Source organism: Lacerta agilis, chromosome 4, assembly GCF_009819535.1.
Source record: "Lacerta agilis isolate rLacAgi1 chromosome 4, rLacAgi1.pri, whole genome shotgun sequence".
Taxonomy (NCBI): Eukaryota; Metazoa; Chordata; class Lepidosauria; order Squamata; family Lacertidae; genus Lacerta; species Lacerta agilis.
In genome coordinates, this window is record NC_046315.1 from 58694401 (window position 1) to 58716393 (window position 21993).

Below are 21993 nucleotides of genomic sequence, written 5' to 3' on the forward strand. Positions count from 1 at the left end.
TAAATAAAGCAAGCATTGGATTTTGTTTCAGCTTTTTCTAAATATTTAGCAAAATCTGCAAGTGTGCACTTAAAAATATTGGGTCAAAATGTGAAATCTTACTATTGTAAGGTTGGATCCAGACTAAGTTAGTTGAACTTCATTCCAACTGAAGTGTCTTAAGTTAAGCCACCACTAACTTGTCTCATTTATTTCAGTGGGACCTAACTGCAGTTTAACTAACGTAGGCTGCAGTCCTATACCACTTTCTGTGGGTAGGTTCCACTGAACTCGCTGGGATTTACTTCTGAGTAATCATGTATGGGATTGTGCTTTCAGTCTGAATTTATCCTGATTTGATTGGAATACACCAGTTTGCATGTGACTAAAGCACATAGGCTTACTAGAGAGTAAACAACACTAAACACAATGGCTTACTTCCAAGTAAACATGCTTAGAATTATAGAGTTTAATGAAACAAGCAAAACCTGCTCATGATCCAAGGCTGCACTGCTTTGCTTGCTGAGTTGCCTGTCAGCACCAGTGAACTCAGTGGAATTTACTTTTGTGTAACTGGAAGTATACAGTTGGGTTAAAAAATAACTTAGACCTATTTTATAAAACTGTACTATTACTATTACATTTGAGTGTGTGTCGAAACTATATTGGCAAATATGTTACTGTTGATCATTGTTTCTTAGCACCCCTTTCAGGATGTTTCAAATGAAAATACAGAAAAGTGGGCAATTTCTCTGTAAAAAGCAACAACAAAAGACACTACCCTGTTGGTCTGGAAATCTGGTTAGATATTTTGTCAAGAAATTACTGTGATTCATAGAGAATTTGGTTGTTGTTCTGAAAGGTTGAAATATAATTGCTGCTAGCTTACATTAGAAAATAAGGTGTCTATCAATAATTTTGCAGGTGCGGTTTCACACCCCCCCCAACAAGAGATGTCAAAGGACAAAATACAACATACTTTGTTCAGCTCTTTATTTTTACCATAGCAGTGCCCCTTTTAATTTCTAAGTTTTCCTGAGCTGCACAGATGTTCATGTGAACAAGAAAATGTGGGAGGTTATTGCTGAATTCAATTTCTCTTAGGATGTGTGAGATACTGAATGTGCCAGAGGTAAGCTGCAGCAGTAGGGTGCTAAATGGCTGTTTCTGCCACACCTTCACGTAATTGATACTAATGTTTCACATGCAGCAGTACTTGAGAGATTATTTCTCATATACCATACTTTTCCATGTATAAGATGAGGTGGTTTGGTTTTTTTTTACTGTAAAATAACTGTCAGGGGTCCTTTACCTTTACCTTTTTGATGTTCAAAAATGTGCTTCGTCTTATACATGGATAGTGAATGGGGTGGGTGGGTGGGTGATTGGCTGCAGGCACAAGCAGGAGCTTGTCATCAACAATTTGGTGGGTGATTGTTGGCTGCTAGAAGCAGGGGCATAGGAAGGGAGGGGTGGATGGGGCGGTTCGCCCCAGGTTCCACTCTGGGAGGGGTGACAAGATGGCCCCTGCCTCCCCCCAGCTGTAGAGCGGCAAAGGGCACTCGCTCGCGTGGTGTCCGTAAAGGCTGCCGCTCTCGCGCGGTGTCCATACAGCCGCCACACACGTGTGGCATCCCGTACGGACTGCGCACGCTGCCGTACATGTGCAATCTGAACTGTGCCGGAGAGGGTTCCTCTGCGACAATCTAGAAGTGGTTCTTTGGATTGGATGCTGCTGCTGCTCTAATTGGGTTGGTGATTGGTTTCTGCAGCAAGGACTGCTGTGAATTGGCTATTGCTGCCACGATTGGCGGCGGCTGTTCTGGGACGCGCGCGATTGTCAGTGGACAGCTTTTCTCAGGCGGGTCTGTGGTTTTGAAGTGGGGAATGGTCTGTTGGCGATTGATTTGAAGTGGGGAATGGTCTGTGGGAAGTGGGTGGCTCAACAACTCTGGGCAGTCCTCCCCAAAAAGCTCAACAACTCTGAGCCATCTCTCCCCCCCCCCATTTTTTAAAATTTGAGTTCCCCAAATACATGGGGGCATCTTATAGGCGGAAAAGTATGGTACTTACAGGCATTTAGACCATTTTCAGATAAAAGGAGGGCACCTTAGAAGGTAACATATTTATTATGGCATAAGATGAAATATGCTAGACTAAGCATATAAATATTTATGCATTAGTTCTGCAGAATGGCATGGGAAACTTGGCTGTTTTTGCTGCAACAGGCGAGCAATGTGTTATTTTTAAAGATGTATATCAAGCATGAAGAACCTCTGGCCCACAGGCTAAATTTAGCCTGCCAGGAGTCTTAATTTATTCCATAAGCCATGCCTACCTGCTTCACACCTGACATCCTATGACTATAGCTGCAAAAGAGCATCTGGGATCCTTAAAGTGCCCTTCCAATTATTCATTGGCAAGCAAGGCTTGCAATTGGAACCTTTTCAATTTGGCACCAGATGCAAGCCTTGCTTAAATTGGCTCCACTAAGGAGTTCCCTAGCAGAGCTCCCAAGTGGAGCAAATCCCTGTGGATTAAAATTAATTTCAATGCTAAATGCAAGATCTGCTTTTAGTGGAAATTTGGCAGCCCCAGTTTAGATTCAATGCATGGCTGCAAAGATTATTCCTTTGGAGAATAATGACCTTACCCACTTGTTGAAAGTGGTCCACTGAGGGCAGACCAGTTCTAGACAAACAGACAACAGACAGATTAACTTTCCCCTTTCCCAACCCAACTGTATAGCAATCAAGCATTATTAAAGGATGGTTGGATGCAGTGGAGAGTAGGGAGCAAAGCCGGACTGTGGCAGAGTTTTCTGTTTGGATCTGGTTTGCTTTGTTTTGTGGGAGGTATGGTTTCCAGGAATTAAAAGGAATGTGTGATAGAAAACACAAAAAGAAAAGGAAAAGAATAAAACATTTCATAAAATGCAGGGTGTTCCTATGTGACAGAACATTTCTCACTAAGTATGGTCACTTCCCCCCCACTCCAAAATAACACTGCTATGCAGTGTGGGAGAGTCATCAGCCTCTGAAGAAAAGTGAGAATTTAAGGTATTTCTAAATGTATTGAAATAAGAGTGCCAAGATGTAGCAGGAAAAGTTGCCACCCATTACATCAGTAGATACGAAGAGACTTGCAGAAACACATTCCATACAATATTCCAAAAAAAGTAGATGACCAAATGTGGAGAAGAAATTGCTTTTTTCCTAGTGATAAATCAACATGCCGTGATGGTTTACAAAGTACAAAAGACATATCCCTGCCTTATGGAGTTTATAATCTAAAATTCAACTCAGAAGAGACAACAGAGGAAGGATAAGAAACTAGACACAATGTAATCAAGAGGATGAATGTTTGTGTGTTGAATAAACACAATTCCTCTGCAACAGATGCAATAACTGGAGGAAAGATCTTGACAAAAGATGCTCCAAGTCTTCTCCTTCTCTCCATTAAATAACTCATCCCTAACCAATATTATTTCCCTCACAAGAATGAGGGAGTTTCCCATCCTAAACTAGAGAGTCCAAAGAGGTAGCTTGAGGAGACTTGTTGCACTTATTGATTGTTAACTTACCAGCTAAATCATTTGCTGCGGGGCTCTAGTTAACTTATAATTACAAATCAATAGCTGAGGAGAAAGCAGTACATTTTAAATACTAAGTATCTACTTTAGTAAATTACTTTTGCTTCCTGGCATAAAAACATATATTTATATCCTAGTAAATTCATTTAATTCCCAATTCATTTGGTCACATAACACTACTGAGTAAATATGTGCATATAATTATACTATTTTGACAGTATTCCAGGGCCAAATGAGGAGCAATGATAGCAGACCTATTTGTTGAAACCCAGGCCTTCCCTAGTTACACATGTTAGGGATTGCCACTTATTTGGGCCCATGGACATATTTGCAGACTAGATAAACTGCTGTGGGCACCACACACATGCTGAAATGAGCCCACACCACAAATGGCTACTATAGAATGAGTGAATGAATGAATCTTTATTTGCATCAGCCATCCGCCATAGCAATAAAACAACAATAAAATATACAAAGAATAGAAATAAAAAGTCAATTATATAAAATACATTTTAGGATTTTGTATGAATTGTCAAATAGTGGATCTTATTCTGATTGCCCCAGCTAAAAACCTTGCAACCTTTGCTGTCACCTGCTCATCTTGAGCTGCCAAGAGAAAGGACACTGTGGCAATGGTTGGGCAACCTGGAATGGACAATAAAAGAGGGGTAATAATCTCATTCCTCAAGTTTTTATAAAGAGTTCCTATTATAAAGAGTTCCTATTATAAAGAGTTCCTAAGCCAGAAGGGCATGCGCCTTGTGCCACCGATTCGGTACTGCCATCTCCACAGGGAAATAGGTGTTTTTCATGTGGAATCTGTTGGAATCATCCCTCAAGTGCAGCCAAGGGCAATACATTCAATCTTGTGAGAGTAAAAACGCGTCTATATTTTAGAATTGCTAGGTTATGCAGATAGGGTGCCAGAGAGTCGAAATGGGAAGGTGGGAAATAGTCACACCATGGGCAAAATTTACTTATTGTGGCCGATTTGTTCTGACGCTCGATTTGTATCCAAAAATCTTATTCTCTACCACTCTGCCGAGCGTTGTGACTTCCCTCCATCTCGTCAACAAGCTTTCCCTTTTCAAATCTATTTCACACAGTTTAGTCTTATATTATAAAGTCCACGTCGTAGGATTTATTTCAATCTTGGTAGTATCTTCAAACTTATACAGTTATTATTTATATAGTCAATGAATTTACTCCAGTCTCTTTGGAATTTGGATTTGAGTTTAGGCGAAGCCAGTAGTTAAGTGTCCTACGCCAGATCCGTAATTCTACCGAGGGAAGATTAACCTCTAGGCGCAATGATGCGTTTGGGGCACAGGGTGGTACAGAGAAAATTTGCCTTAAGAACTTTGATTGGACAGCTTCCATAGATGTTCTTTGTCTAGCTGCTTGAGAATAAAATATTCAAATTCAAAATGTTGCCATCTGCATTGTTGCCTTGATTTGACCATCATGTCTGATTCTGATGTGTGCCTAACAGAAAAATTGGGTTTTGCATTAGTTGAATATCAGCTCCTTATTGCTGTTGTTTCAGAAATTCCATGTGAATTGTATGAGGCTTATCTGACACTAACCTTCACTATCATTTCTGATAACTGAAATATGTTTGAAATTGAATAAGTCAAATGAATGTTGCTTGTCTATTAATATTACAGCTGGAAACAAAATGGCTTCATTTCGGGTTCCTCTTTAATCCTCTCTCTACACACATAGCAGTCCTTACTTTACACCTTTGAAAGGTCTTCAAGAATTAAAATGTAGTCTATTACTTAACAAATTTGCTACATCTGGCAAGTTTCCATCTCCCTCCCTTTCTTCCCCCAGAGACAAAGTATGTCAGCTTTGTGAGAGAACCAACTGCCACTGGCTGAAAGCCTGGGGACACGAATTCATTTAAACTGGTTATATTTGATTACCTTGCTGATCAGGTAATTACTCTTCCTAATAAATTGCAGAACTAAAAAGGCAAGGTTAAAAGTTACAGACACACATTAATGGCCACTAAAATCCCCATTCGAAAATAACTATTGATGTGTTTCTTAGAGCTGAGAGAACCCTAGGAAAAGAGTTCTTTTCTTTTCTTTCAAAGCAAGAGGGGACATTTTGTTCTTTGTTCTGGGCAAGTTCCTTATTTAGGTAGCATACTCTGTTTGCCTTGTCCTTGTGTCTTGGAGTATATGAATCCAAGAGGCATTCTCTAGCAGAGGCAATGGATTTAGTTTCAATCTAGATCTAGGAATTATAAGCTGGCTCACCTCCCCCATAAGAAGTATAGTAGTTAAAAAGTGCCATCACCCAAGATCTGAGAGAGCATCATATTTGGGGCCTTACGGAAGAAATTCTTAGTAATAATAGAAACTGTGACTTCTCAAGATGAATGCTAATTACTCCTTATTATGTAGTCTCTTAGAAACAATGATTGTGGCACCAAGCCTAAGGGCCAAATTACACATTTCGGAAGGACTTCTTAAGATTTAACAAATGCTGAATGTGTGAGGTCAGATGTCAAGGAGTGGCAGGGTTCTGACTAGTGTGTGATGGAAGCAGAGGGGCTGGAGGATGACCCAGGAGAGGGGGCCAACAATTTATGGAATTTGGTGCCATCCATGAGGCAGGGAGGGTAAGGGTGCAAGCAGTCAGATATGGAGGTGGGGGCACATGATGTGTTAGAAGCAGAGGACTCAAACAAGCTCAAACAAGAGGGCAGGCTAGTCAGATGCCCCCTGGCCCCTGGCCTACTGTTTTCTAGAACCAGGAGGGGCTTGAAGAGGGAAGCACAGTGATGACTTCTGTGCAGAAGTCTCAGGTTGCGTGGATACACTCCATCAGGCGAGTGTACATAAGCCCAGGGGTAGAGTGTGTGGTCCCACTGATGCTTCCAGCATGAACCTAGAAAAGTTAATGCCAGCTATGTAGACACTAGAAGTGTGTGTGTGTGTGTGTGTGAGAGAGAGAGAGAGAGAGAGAGAGAGAGAGAGAGAGTATCTAGTGCACCTTAGGAGCTTCTGTTAGTGTGTGCTTTTGCCAATAAAGAATTAATAGTTGGCTGTTTTCCTTCTCTGGGTTTGTGCAGGACAGCCTACTAGCCTTGCCCCCAATTTCTACACCGCTGCTGTCCATGTCCTCTGGCAAACCACATCAGTTGCTATTTCTGGAGATTAGGAACCCTGTGTAGCCCTATATGTGTACAGGCCTAGGATATTTGTCCTTAATGTTGAATGCTTGGTTGCAGGGGGATGGCCTGTGCTTATGTTGGGAAGGGAGGGGCATTGCCAGAGGATGCACCTCCAACAATGCCTGATGCATTTATTTGAACGCTTTAGGAGAAAGAGAGAGCAGATCAACCAAAAGGGCCTGAGGTCAGCAATCTGTTGTTGCACTTGAAGGTGGCCATAAGTTTCCAGGAAAAGAATGAGAGCAATAGTTGCAGCTTTAATACATGCAATCAGCAGGGAGTAATCCTGCTGCTTCTCCTTGACCTTTCAGTTTGGTGCCCAGGATGGAACTGCCTATAACATTGAATGGTGTTTTGATGTGATTTATCAATAACATTTTAATTATTTTTTGTGCTCTTATTTAGAAGTATTTGTATGTTTTGTTTTATATTGGAGCCCAGCCTGGGGCATTAACAATGAAAGGTGGCTTAAAATATCTCTAATAAAATAATAACATAATTGTGATACATGTTAAAACTGGCTAATTGTTTTTGTAGCAATATAATGGTCAGGAGTGTGTTTGATACCTTCCAACTGCAAGATGTTTTCTGTGTGTTTGTGTATACATTTGACTATATAGCACAGAAGCATAATCTTTTTTTCCCCTTCCTTTTTTGCATTTACTCCTAAAGTTATATGTGAATTTCTTGCTGTGCTCACTGTTATTCCACTTACTGAAAATTTATTTGGAGTATTTGTAATGCAAGCAATATTTCAAACAGAAGCCACAGCTTGTTCTTGGGTAAATGTATTGAAATGACTCTTGAAATAAAATATCTAGCACTTAATTGCAGATGGAGAGTTTTAAATGCACCATTTATTACTGCTACTACCACATGTTGGAATAAATCCTAGCAAATCATTAAACCTGTAGGTAAACAAAGATATAGCACTTGAGATCTTGAATGCTTGAGTAAAACATTTTTAAACATTGCTGTCAAGATGATAACCTTAGAAGCACAGCATTACTTTAATGCTTTAAAGTATTCCACTACTTTGTAATAATATTTTTCTTCTAGAAATGGGTACTTTGCACATAATATGTGATTAATGTCCCCTTAATTCTGTGGCATGCCACTTCTAAATATTTGCTACAGCTTATCTCAGTGTGATTTACTGTGTGCACAGTAAAGCTGTCTTTTGCTATAAGAACTTAAGAAGAGCCCTGCTGGATCCGGCCAGTGGACCCTCTAGCCCAGCATGCTGTTCTCATAGTGGCCAACCAAATGCCTATGAAAGGCGTGCAAGCAGAACCTGAGTACAAATGCATTCTCCTCACTTGGGATTCCCAGGAACTGATGTACAGAAGCGTGCTGTCTCTGACAGTGGAAACGGAACCTAGCCATTATGGTTTTACAGCCATTATTAGCCTTATCCTGCATTAATTTGTCTAACCCTCTTTTAAAGCCACCCAAGTTGACAGCCATCACTACCCTCCTGCAGCAGTGAATTCCATAGTTTAACTTCACACTGTGTGAAGAAGCACTTCATTTTGTTTGTCTTGAATCTTCCAACATTCAGTTCTAGTGTTATGAGAGATGGAGAAGCACTTTTCTCGATCCACTCCTTGCATAGTCACACCTCAACACAGTTCCCTCTTACCTAGCTTACCTTTTTTTTCTAAATGGAAAAGACCCAAATGTTGCAAACTTTCCCAATACAGTTGTTCAACCCCTTCATTATTTCAGTGCTAGAATCGGAATTATACTATCAATACTTGTTCTTGTTTTTTAGTATTCAACGTGGTTCACATATAATAGTTACCAGGTGCAGGCAGGAACTCATCTTAGTGCCTATTTGTATGGCAGTGATGGTCAGGAAGGAACAATATGCATCACCACCATTGTGTCATCTCAGTACTATTCAAAAGAGCTTCAGCTTCAGGGCTAGTGTAATCTCCCCCTACCCCCACATTCTTGGGGTACGTTGGGTGAACTGCACAGCTTTGGATCCTGAAAATCCACAACTTCTCCTGGCATACACTTCCTTTTTTTTGTCTTTTTCAGCACTGGAGTAAAAAAAAAAAAAAGAGACACACCAACTTTATACCTTTCTGCAGCTGCATATAGGAGTTTGGCTCTCCATCTCTGAAAATAGATTTCACTCTCCATCCTCAGATAGGGAGATCTGAAAAACCATATATCATCTGGAACACCCTCCAGAGACCGTAGGATTGTGCCCTAAATAGATTATAAGCTATTGGTGTTTCATAGATCTATGCAAAATGTATGCATCTAGTTCTCTCTTTAACTGCAGTTCTCATCATGAAATTCTCAGTATTTCTCTAGTTTAAAAATAGTGATGCTTGTCTAGAAGTTTTTAAATTTAGACACTTTTATGTAAAATAAAAATACTAATAGGTACAGTTTTAACAGTAGAATTAGCTTGACAAAGAAATCAATACAAGCTCTCAAATCAATGGCGCGCATTCTTCAAAGTGTTGCCAATTAAACTTTAACAGAAATGCTATTTATTCTGCTACATAAAATATAACCAGAGGGTTTAAAGATAGAGTATCATTATCATATATTAGAGATATCCTGGAGATCTTCCAATATCCACTAGAGATTTATCAAGATTTTCTAGAAACTAGGAATCATTATTGGTTACCTTTCTTAGGACCATATTTATTTTTAGGGCAATTCAAATTTAACTAGTTAATCTTAGTAAACCATGATTATTGAGCTGAGAACAAATTTCAGTTAATAAAGTAAGATTAAAGCACAGTTTCCTTGTTCAGATGCCATTCAGAAACTACTGTTTAATAAATCATATAAATATTTAGTTTTGGCCCACAAATGAAGGAAGAGAAAAATGAAGGAAGGAAGAAGGGAAGGGGGCATTTATCTTGATTCTGAAACTCTTGCAATATAATGTAGCAGTTTCCAGCTAGTCTAGCAAAGTCTCTATCATCTTCATTGAAATTATGCTGCAATATTACAAAGTGCCTCGTTGGAAATATTGGAAGAATTGAACTTAGTTTGCCTAGCCATACATATTAACTTTTTAAGAGGAAGTTTATAAATTCATCTTAGTTCATAGCTCCTGAAAAAAATTGTATAAACTAGTGGTCCCAATTAGGTAAGTATTGCAGACCCTCTGTTTTTCAAAAGAAAATCCATGGACTCCCTACTTTTGAAAAAACAAATATATCTCTGTTATAGTTTTTGTTATGTGAATGGTGCCACAGAACCTGTGGATAGGTTCTGGGGACCGCAGACCACCAGTTGGGAACCACTAGTATAAACCATGTTTGCTCCAGTTATTGTAAGTGTCCATACCTTGATCTGGAATAAAAAGCAGATGTAATGCAAATCAGAACACTTGAAAAATTTGACAAACACAAATATCTTCCCACTTTCCCACTTAGTGCATTCAATTGATTCACAAGGTAAATATGGCTTTTATGTCCATAGTAAAGAGAGTTGTTGTTTATTATTTTCCTCAAATGCATCAGGATTAAATATATATATTTACAAATTCTAGGTGGGATAGAAATGTGAGGCAGGTGTGGTTGTGCAGGTCCCACTAGTCCCAGAATAACCTGAATGTGAGGCAGGTGTGCCTGTGCAGGTCCCACTAGTCCCAGAATAACCTGAGAGTTCCTCTCCAACCATGAAATGAAAAGTTGAAAGTGGGTGCAGTTGCCTGCCACTTATTTCTTACCAAAACAACTCTTTCCCATTTGGGGATGGCAGGTTTTTATGAAGGGGGTGATGGCAAATCAGAATGAAGGCTGAGGAAGGAATCTAAATAGTTTGGAAGTCCAGAATGCTGGCAGACCATACCCACTGCAGAACCAAAGAGCTGAATTAGTGCTATGGAAAATAAAAACTGCTTTTGTCAATGAAACCCAAAACAAGGAAACTAGCAAATAAATAAATAAATAAATTGCAAGAAGCACCACAACAACACCAAAACAGAAAAGAGGTGGAAGAAATACGGATTAAGCCACTGTCTTGATTGTATCCCTTTGTTACTTTTTGAGTGAGGGGACCCCAGGCTGCTTCTGACACACAACTTTCCCACACCACTGGCATTACATGGCGAACAGGCAAACTTGTATACAGTACATAGTTTGGATCACAGCCACACTTTCCAAGGGGGGAAAAACCTGCACCAGCGTTTTAGTTGTGGCCATTGCTCATCCTTTACGGAATGTAAAAGAATAAACACAGGAAATGAGGAGTAAAAACTGAATCCTGTACACGGTCCATTGTGAGTGAGTCCTGCAGAGTTCAATGCATGATAGAGTACAGCTTGTTTAACATAAAGGAATCCATGCATCTGGGTTTTCCTCCACACATTTCTTTTGCTAAGTGTTGAGATTTTTAATGTAAAAATCCAGAGCTGTATGGAAAAGGCTGGTGTAGATAAATCATTGTTGATGTTTCCAGATGGATGAAGTGAAAATGTCATCCAATGTATATCTCTGATAAGCACAGAGAATCCTAGGTACAAAAGAGCTTTCCTGAAAGTTCTAGGGTACACAGATGCTTTCTGTGCCTTCTGTGTATTCATGCTTCCCTTCAGGAAAGTGCCCAGCAAGCCCAGTGCATGCTGAACATAGGCCTGTGCACCAGAAAGTCAGTCTAAGGAATGTTTAGTGTACCCAAGCCCTGTTAAAGGCAGTAGGAGTTAATCACTGAAGTGTGCTTGAAACAAATAGAGGTCACAGAATAATATTAAGATTAGCAGATAACAGATTGTGGATAGGGAATGAGTAAATGAGCTACAGGAGTAAGGCATATTTATCCTTTAGAAACTATTTAAAAAGTATACAGCATTAAAAGTTTTGGTGCATCTTTCAGGTACAGTCTTTCTGAGGGCAAAGTCTGAAGTTCAGGAGTGACAGTTTTGAGTGCTATGAACCAATTGCTGAATTTTTTGAAATCCATTATAAAAATGAATCTCCACCTAAATTTTGAGCTGATCAAAACTAGGGCTTCAGTTAACAGTGAACAATGTTTTCATGTGTCTTTAATGAAGGAATTTATATATTTATCTGTTACATTTCCATTAAGTGCTACTACTATGCTGGGTAAGGGACGCGGGTGGTGCTGTGGTCTAAACCACAGAGCCTAGGGCTTGCCGATCAGAAGGTCAGTGGTTTGAATGCCCGCAATGGGGTGAGCTCCCATTGCTCAGTCCCAGCTCCTGCCCACCTAGCAATTCGAAAGCATGTCAAAGTGCAAGTAGATAAATAGGCAGGAAGGTAAATGGCGTTTCGGTGCGCTGCTCTGGTTCGCCAGAAGCAGCTTAGTCATGCTGGCTATACGCCAGCTCCCTCGGCAGTAAGTGAGATGAGCGCCGCAACCCCATAGTCGTCCGCGACTGGACCTAACGGTAAGGGGTCCCTTTACCTTTACTATGCTGGGTAGGGTTAACAATTAATATACTTGGAACCACCCTGTTAATGTTATTTTTTTCTTTTATTACCACAGGCTAGAAGAAGAACAGAATCTTCTGACAGAATTGCAATATAATTTAAATAAGTTTTATTTATGGTTAGACGAAGCAAGTAGTGTTGCTGGCAGTCCTGTTGAACCAGGAAATGAATACCAGTTAAAGGACACCCTTCAGAAAGTAAAGGTATGGAAAAACCCTGTCCATTTTTATATGACTTGCTGCCTTTGTCTCGTTCCACTCTCCCCCACCCCAAATTACAGAGCAGTAAACATATTGGTTTTTCAAGTGTTTCAAATACATTTTCTATGCAAATTGTAGTCCTAAATCAAGTTGGAATCTATAGCTCAGGCCTCAGCATTAATGGTCATAAGGAGATGTCACAAAAACCACACAGCTAAGATACATTTTACTATTCAGTGTCATGCTTTAAAAAAATATCCATGTTGAATGAGTATTGAAAATTTCAAGTGAACTAAAGCCCACCAAATTGCTGTCCACTGACAGATTAGCAAAAAATGACTAGGGAATAACGAGATGTGCTTCATTTTGAGACAGCCCCCACCCCAAATGCAAATTCAAGGAGGCAAGTATAAAAAGGAATGTATTCAAACCATGCCTTCCTAATACAGTGGTACCTCGGGTTAAGAACTTAATTCGTTCTGGAGGTCCGTTCTTAACCTGAAACTGTTCTTAACCTGAAGCACCACTTTAGCTAATGGGGCCTCCTGCTGCCGCTGCACAGCCAGAGCACAATTTCTGTTCTTATCCTGAAGCATTATTTCTGGGTTAGCGGAGTCTGTAACCTAAAGCGTCGGTAACCCAAGGTACCACTATATAAGGTTATTTATCATATGTATAAAAGTAAATGGAAACAATTTTGCACGAACATTTAGGAAGGCTTATATTATAGGTCATTTTATGTATGTTTTTTACTCTTAGTACTATAGATTGCTTTGTTCATGGTGCTTCCCATCAGAGTAAAGTGGTACACCATTCAATATTGTACAAAGTCTAATGTCTCAGCTCCAATTTAGACATAACACAAAACACGAATAAAATGCTTTCACCTCTAAATGCCCAATGCAATCTGATCTAATTTCAATATGCTTACCCAACTGTGTCAGACCATAGGCATACAACTTTAGTGCATTTGTATTGCCTGCTGCACTGTCAACATTGTGGGTTTTTTCTTTGCTGTGATGGTGTATTACATACATACTTACATACATGCTTTTATTTGTATGTTGCCTTTCCACCATTCAAACCATGCTCATGTCAGCTTACAACATAAAAAAATACACAATTGCAACATTATAAAAATAATCATAAACAATAAATAAAACATAAAAACCATAACCAAACCGGACAGTTTCCACATAAATCACAGATCTAAAATAAAGATACAAAAAACCAACAGCAACAACCCCCCCCCCAACCACACCCCAGCCCAAGGGTAACCTCAGCTTTTGTAGCTGGAGTCAGTCAGGACCCCACCTTCTTAGGCCACATGGGAAAAGGCCTGCAAGGCAGGGAACAGGTCTTCCAAGACTCATAGGCAAGATAGTCAGTCCCTGTGCTACAGACATTTTACTGAACCATTAAGATACCATATTTTTCGGCCCACAGGACGCTTCGGACCATAAGACGCACATATTTTAACCTATTCTGTTGCTAGTAATTGTAAATCAGAATGTGTGTGTTTTCTCTGTTCTTGTTTGTTATGTCTATGGGCTTAAAGCCGAAATAAAATAAACTGTAAACTTCGCCTGCCTCCCCCACCCCTGCCGACACCAGCGAAAGTGGGGGGGGGGAGAAAGGGGAAGCCCGACAGCATCGCTACCGGGCTTCCCCTTTCTCCCCCCCCCTTTTGCTGGTGTCGGGGGAGGCAGGCAAAGCCCGGTAGCGATGCTACCAGGCTTCGCCTGCCTCCCCCACCCCTGCCGACTTTTTACGAGCCGCGGTTGCGGTGAGGGGCAGTGGATGAGAGGCTTCACAGAGTAGGGAAGGGGCGGCGGGCGGCTGCCGCCTGCCCCTCCTTCCCTGCTCCGTGATGCATCTCTGCTGCCCCCCGCCACCGTGACTCGTAAAAGCCTGCTTTTTGGATCAGTGCAGGGTGCTGGGGGTGGAAAGTAGCAGGGATGCTGCTGCTTTCTGCACTACCCAGCACCACACGCCGATCCCAAAAGCCTGCTTTTGGGATCGGCGGGCGGTGCGGAGGTTGCATTTTATGGAGCGAAAAATACGGTAGTTGTATTTCATTGGGTCCTAGTGAGACCTGTGATTGGTCTCTCTAGTATTTTTAACATACACGGTGGAGTGGTTCTGCTGCTGTGTATGTTCTCAGCAGAAAAGTGGCCTATAAAAACTGACATAAATACAACTTTTGGCACTACACTCCTTATGCACTTCTAGGAAACAACAACAACAACAATAACAATGCTTTTATTTATACCATGTCCATCTGGCTGGGTTTCCCCAGCCACTCTGGATGGCTTCCAACACATACAAAAACATGCTAAAACATCATACATTAATAATAATGATCTACAAAAAGGTTGCAATAATTTTAAAATAAACAACTTACCGTATATCAAATAAAGCAATATTAATAATCCATTAGAATATAATAGTAAAACAATTATTTCTCAATTAGCTGCATGAGTGCCTCCATTTCCAGCCCCCCCAAAATCACATGGACAGTATCAAATAAAATAGCTCCATAGTTGTAAGGAATATACAACAATGAAGTAATGTTTTTTTTTGGGGGGGGGAGACACCAGTTTAGTGTTATTGTTTAGTGTTTTTAATTCCAGTTTTTTATTTTATAATCTGTCTGACTTCAGAATTCATACCCAAGTGCAAGAATTAACATCCAGAAACACTGATGCTCTAGAATTCAATCTTCTACTTTAATTCTTTGTTAAAGCACAATCTTATACAGTAATATCTACTCAGAAGTTAGTGGTTATAGTATTGCAACTTCTGTGTATAATCCTATGCCCACTTACCTGGGAGTAACCATCATTACACACAGTTGGCATTACCTCTGATTTAGCGTGTATAAAAGTGTGCTGTTAGTTATCCTAAGAAAAGTTTTTCATTGGGGAACAAATTCATTAGCTTGCTCATAGCTTTAAAATATCTGATTCATGCCAATCCTTAATGCTGCAAAACACTCCAGAAATTATTGAGCTCTGATTAAAGTGGTTTGAAAAAGGGCAGAAACACTTGTCTGTATGGGGGAACTTAAGAAAAAAAGGAAGTATTCTCTGCCATGTATAGGACCTGTCAAACTATAACCAAGGAAGTGGGTTTAAAAAAAATTCTCTCTGTGAAATGTCCTTGTTCTGACCCCTTCTTAAACTGAGGATTGTCAAGATGTGCTGAGATGAGGCAGCAAAGAGGAAACGATCATGGCAGAACTGTGCTATGCTTATTGCCCTCTGTCTCATCTTAGGAAAATTTGATAAAGTGCTCTGAGCATTGAAATTGTCAATCTAAATATGTCACTGCCAGTGTCAGTGTCCACAAAACTGCAATGCTCTTGCTGAAACTTTAAACCTGTACATTTGAATTTGGATGGTTTCTCCCCCCCCCTTCTCTTAAAGTGTAACAGCCCAATATAGTTATGTTACATCTGAATGCACATTCCACTGAAAATAATACAGCGTGGTTGGACAACATGCAGATACATGCACATGAAAGTTATGCCCACTGTTTCTGATCCAGCAAGTGATGTGTGTGCAGAAGCCTTCTTCACATGAATCACTTGCTCTCAATTGGATTTTCTGTGATTAGGATAGAACAAGAGATATGTGTATACATTCCTTTTTTTTTTAATAAGAATTTATTAGTTTTTCCATAGCAAACAAACAATCCAACACCATCACCAACATTAACCCAACACTTACCCACCTCAACTAACACTAAACGGATACAAACATACCAACAATTCTTCTTCTTATACAGAAAAAAAAATTTCTTGGTCGAATCTTTACCTTAGACTTCCCCTGCCTTCTCTCCTTCGGTTCCAATTCCAAATTTTACTTTAATAACTTCATATTCTAAAAATTAAATTCATTTAAAAGTTCAAAACTGTACATTCTTCTTAAAAAATCTTATTTCTTTGTTTACAATATTATTCCACTTCTTAACTTAACTAAAATCAGATCATATTATAACTTCATATTAATTAATCACAGAACTCCATATCTTAACATATTATTCTTAAATCAAATCATAACAAACATCTTCTTTCCCTTAAACTGCTGCTAATAAAAAGAAATCAAAATATCCCTTTTCTAATTCAAAAACTTAAAGTCTTGACACACCGGCTTCAGGGTACCGTAATAAATCATTTTTACTTTACCCTTAATACAGTTCACCCTATCCCCCTTCTGTCCATTTTCTTCGTCCGTCTTACTCCAGAGCCGCTCCTCAAGTTGTCCTCTTTTCTTATAAGTCCACAGATCCAGACAAAGTCCACAACAGTCCTTGCATAAAGCATCAGGGTACACACATCATCTTCTTCCAGCTTCTCCGATTTAAAATTCCATTCTTCTTTTATCCCCGTCCAGGGTCTGCCACCCCCAAAGGACGTTTCTTTTTCCCGGAGTCGCCAAGCCATTTTGCTCTGTTCTTCAATCATCCCCTTCAGCTCTTTGCCAAGGCTCTCTTCCAATGCAGCCATATCCTGAAAAGTCTCCTCTGTGGGAATTATCTTTTTTGCCATATCCCGGTTCAGTATCACCAGTTTTTGATTAAGCAGTTCCAGTCTCAAGAAAGTAATCCTTTGTTCATCAGTCAATCCATGGTTCATAACCAACTCAAAAACGAAACCCAGCATGGCAGAAGCGGGCATAGGTATCAAATTTCAGTTTCAATTTCAGAACTTTCCCATCTTAGTACCAGTAAGTTTCCACTCAGTCACAATCTTTCGCAGCCATTTTCCCTGTAGCCAGGGCACAGAGACCACAATTTTAGAAAGAGATATTCTCCACCGTCTTACTCCCCCAAAGGGAGATCAGATTAGTCTCACTTGTCAAAATAAAAGTACTTTGTAACCATCACTGTAACAGCAGTCTCTTAGAACGGTTATTTTCTAGCCACCGAAGGGAGGGAGGCAGGCTTCCTTTCCATGAAACCTCCCGGATCGTTGAAAGCAAAATGTAAATCCAATCAGATACTCACAGCCACCGGGCTTCCTTATTTCTAATCCTAGCAGGGAGAACGATGTCGCTCGTCGCGGGCGGTGGCCGCCGCTTCGCTGACCCGGTTGGGGCATGTCCCCTAATGGCCCAGCTCCGTTGTCCCTTCACCCCCACTCCCCCTTTACAGGGGGAACGAGGGAAGGGTTCGGAGCTTTGCGGGCCCGCCGAGGAGCCCAGGGCGCGGGACGCTCTTCCCGCGCCCCACCGGAGCCCCGCTTAGCGGTAGCGGGGCTCCAACCGCCGGGCCAGCCTGGGTCGCCTCGCTGCCGAGGCAACCCACGACCGCCCGCGATGGCGTCGCCGCCGGAAGTCCCCATGTGTATACATTCCATGCCTTCAAAATAAAATGTTTCCACTGCATGTTTATATGAAGGGTGTATATGAAGGATGATGATTTGTGAAACTTTGTGTAAAATTAGCCTATATACCAATATTGACACAAGTCCCATGTTTGCCCTTAAATAGCTAAAACTACAGCACCTACACACAACAGAGAAGTAGTAGTAGACTTGGAATAACCCTGCAGCAGGCAGAAGTGCAAAAAATCTGCATGGAGAAAAATCTAATAATTGGAGGAAGGAATCTCCAAACAGATCCATAATAAATTAATGTCACAGAATGTTTAAAGAAAATAAGTGTATACTGTGCAGGTATTCAAGTACAGATGAAAGAGTTACACATACAGTATCACTGGGAGGTTACAGATTTCTATTGAATCTCATCACAGCTATGGTGAAGCTGTATAACAAAATGCAATGCTAATTTTTGATGTTTAGCTTTATATGCACAAGCTAGCATGTGACTCAGGCTTATGTGCCTTCAATTCTTCCAACATGACTGTCAGTTTAAGAGATAAGAAGCTTTTGCTTCTGCTTTTAAGCAATCCAGTGTTCCTTCTGATGTCCAGAATTGGGTAAAATCTGGTTAGCTTAAATTATGGTGGTTCAAACAAGTCAGAATCACATGAGAATTTATTATGTTGGTTTATTTTCAAACCACAGTTTAAACAGAGATTCCTGAGTTTGGCAGTAACAGGAAACTGGTTGGTTTAAAAGTGGAAACTTAGAATATTTTCCTCACAGTCACACTAGAGAAGAGAGTGCAGGGGAAGCATGTGAGCCTCGGGTTTGTGTGCATATCACTAAACCATAGTCTATGGTTATATATACAGACTGGGCCAATATATATACCTACATGAAAGGAAATCATTACAGTTAATCATTTATGATTATTATTTTGGGCCTGTGAAACATCAAGTGACTAAATTCTGGGCAATATTATGAATTAGTAGTTGACCTTTTTAATCTCCTGAGCTTTTAATGTTTTATTTCGTTCCTCTATGGCTTTGCCATTTTGGTAAGCAGATGCGTTGTGGGGGTGGGAATCATTCTAATGCAAAAGAAGGACTGCTATCCATCGCCTTTTCCTGAGGCACAGCAACCTAGAACAAAAGCTGTGGATAAGTTGTGCTGAATTGAGCTCTTGAGTCTACTTACTGCAGCTGATAAACTAATCAATAGAGGTGAAGATAAGGGAGTTGAAAATTCTACTACAGTTCATTTTAAATGTTGCATTTGTCTGTTCCAGTTAAGAGTGGAAGAACTGCCTCCACACAAGGGAATACTGAACCGATTAACTGAAGCTGGAGGAAAAGCACTTGGTAGTGCATCACTGAGCCCTGAAGTAAAACATAAGCTTGACACTAGACTCAAGGAGGCTAACCATCGCTGGATAAAGGTTAGGCATATTAACAATTGTGTTGCAGCATGTATCTGTAATCTGTTGCAGGTGTTCCCAGTGTTTTTCAGCAGTTATCCCCCCCCCAGCCCCCCCACCCGCTTCCCTCAGCATGCAACTCAGATTTATCTGTACTGTTTCATTTACTAAAGAAATAAGCATGCCTGTAATGACAACTTGAGGAGAGTCAAACTTTCCTACTCCTTCACTGGGGAGTCATGCCACTACCGTATGTGGACTGCAGTGTAGACTTATTTCTCCAAGTTGTATTTTTGCAGCACCTGTTATTTGCTTCACACTTTAGGTTCAATTCATAACATGCTGCAGGGGTGGGGCAGAAGGAAGGTCTGAATCTACTGGTAGTTCTCTGACAGGTTTTGGGAAGTTGGCAAGAATGTCTGGCTGCCAGATTTTATAACAATAACAGCAACAAAAGGACTCTCCTTTCCTAAATTATACTGCTGAAATGAAGCTAACCAGTATTGGATTTTTATGTGGGAGGCCTGTGAGTTCCATGCAGTTCTTGAGGCTCAGAGTTTGTTCCTTCTGACTTTCACACCAGTTGGTAGATTGTAGGGTACTAGTAAAAAACAAAGAAGAATCCACAAGCTTGAAGCCTCCCTATCTTCGCCCTACTGAGGTTGATTTTAAAAACTCTTTTGTGCATTCTGGCCTGCTAGTAAAGGGCAAGGAGGAACTAGAGTAATGTAGCACACATCTGTACAGTGCCTTGAAGATGGTAAATACACATTGACCTCTCCACGTCCAAACAATGGCCTACCTCTGCCATTATGGCTATCTATACACATTCTCTGGTGGCTCTTCACTCTCTCCCTCCATCCCTTTTAATGACCTTCAGAATTGTAAATCTGGTAGGCCAGGAGACACATTTGTTCCAGACTCATACTGTATGAGAAAGTAAATTTAGTAAAGCTTGTGCCTACCCACTACAGCTCCACCCTCCTCCCTGGTTGGATGTTTTTGTGGTATAATATATGCAGGACAGATGGCCAGCTGCTTCTTCCCACAATTCTGCAGTAATATCTCACTATTAGTATTACAGAGTACAGTCATGCTGTACAGACACAGTGTAATATGTCATGCAGTGTTGTTCATCTGATGTTGTATTTACCTAATTTTAAAACCTGCTAAGGAACATATGATTGCTATTATGTCTTCATATGTAAAACTACAGAATTCAAAGAGAGTGCACTTTCTTTTCCCCATGACTGTACATGAAATAGTTTTCTTGATACCTTTTCTAATATTGCTATACAGTATTGACGTGATGGCATCTATAGTTTTAGCAGTGAAGTATATGCCTGAGTTTAGTGGCTCTGTACTTCCTTAGACGCCACCAGCATATCTTTATAAGGTTTGGTAGGATAGCTTTGTCTGATTGGATAGATTGTAGAAGCAATATTACCTATGAATTTTCATATCGGAGCTTTCATATCAAAATCCTAATTAACCTTATCCACAGCAATAAAATTCAGTATCCTTAAGCATATAACATTAGTCTAGAAAAGAAATTGAAGTGCAACATTCAAATAAAATATGGATTTATTTGTGTAACTTAAAATCTGCTTTTATATGCCTGAGTCATATAGTGTCGATTCTGAGATTATGTACTGTACTTTGTTTTTCTTCCTGTGGGCCAACAATTATTTTGAAATAATGATTTTCCTTTAGTAACACTTAAGCAGAACATCTAATGCCCTACTATCACAGATTGCTGATTAAAAATAATAGTTCATTAACTTAAAAGATAATCGATAAAAAGCAACTGAGAGAGCTTTGTTCTCTTTGCCAGATTGTATTAAAAATGTCTTATACTAAATGGGTTAGGCAAAATAGCATAAAATTGCATTTCTCAGAGATTAAAATATAAGCAATGCAAACCAATAAAATGAGAGTTAGAACTTCTCATATTTTTTCCATTTCAAAAAGCACAGCCTTAGGACACAGTTTTATTCATTAAATATTACACTGTACAATCAGATGGAGACTATTACATGGTTAAGATTCTCTCAGATGAAGTCAGTAATTCTGAGAGGAAAACAGCAAAATAAACATTATCAACAGAGCTGAAGTTCATGACGGATGAACACTATAGAAGAACTCAACTTTATTTATGGAGATACCCTTTTCTGTCAACCTATAAATAAAGAAATATGGCTGCATATTTTGATAACAACCATGAAGTCCTGGATGATCAAAGAGAAACTAATATGGATATTGATTAATCATCCTGTGGTCCAGGAACCAAGGGACAAGCAGGTGAACAAGAGAGTGAAATTAAGAAGAAAGAATTCAATCTTCTCACCATGTACAACTACACTCCACCCTGCTAGCCTTGCACCTGCTGAGTCTCTCACCATCAGGCAAGTCAGCCCTTGCAGCTGAGAAGAGCAATAGTCTCGTCACTTCTGCACCTGCAGCCAATCTACATCTACAATCTACATCTTCTGGCTGCATCACAAAGCAGAAACAGAGCTTTTCTGGGTAGTTTGTGGCCTTTTACACTCTGGCCTGAAAGAGGTGACAGAATTGGAAGTGGCTCGCTGTGGCTTGTTTGCAAAGCATTATGAAGATAAAATTGTTTGCATCTGCCAGGACCTTGACTCCCCTGTTGCAGCAGATCAATCTTGAAGAGGTACCTTTGGCATCATGGAAGAGAAACATGAACGAGGTGGTCTAGAAATTTAATAAGTAGTAATAATAACAATCATTTACTAGTGTTGCACTTATACAAGAATTGTGCTGTATAATAGTTTAAATGCACATTTTCAGAGCTGAAAATTGTATTTCTACAAAATGTTTGAAGGGTATGTACTTG

The 21993-nt window shown here is 40.0% G+C and overlaps 1 protein-coding gene across 6 annotated transcripts in view; it reads left to right on the top strand.

Annotated features, from left to right (window-relative positions):
- Positions 1-21993, top strand: part of DMD (dystrophin) — a 1040101-nt gene that overhangs the window by 663567 nt on the left and 354541 nt on the right. For all 6 annotated transcript variants that reach the window (XM_033147196.1, XM_033147200.1, XM_033147197.1 and 3 more), the window contains 2 exons: positions 12243-12390; positions 19005-19154. In XM_033147196.1, the coding sequence (XP_033003087.1) occupies positions 12243-12390; positions 19005-19154 (298 nt within the window). The remainder of the gene's footprint in view (positions 1-12242; positions 12391-19004; positions 19155-21993) is intronic.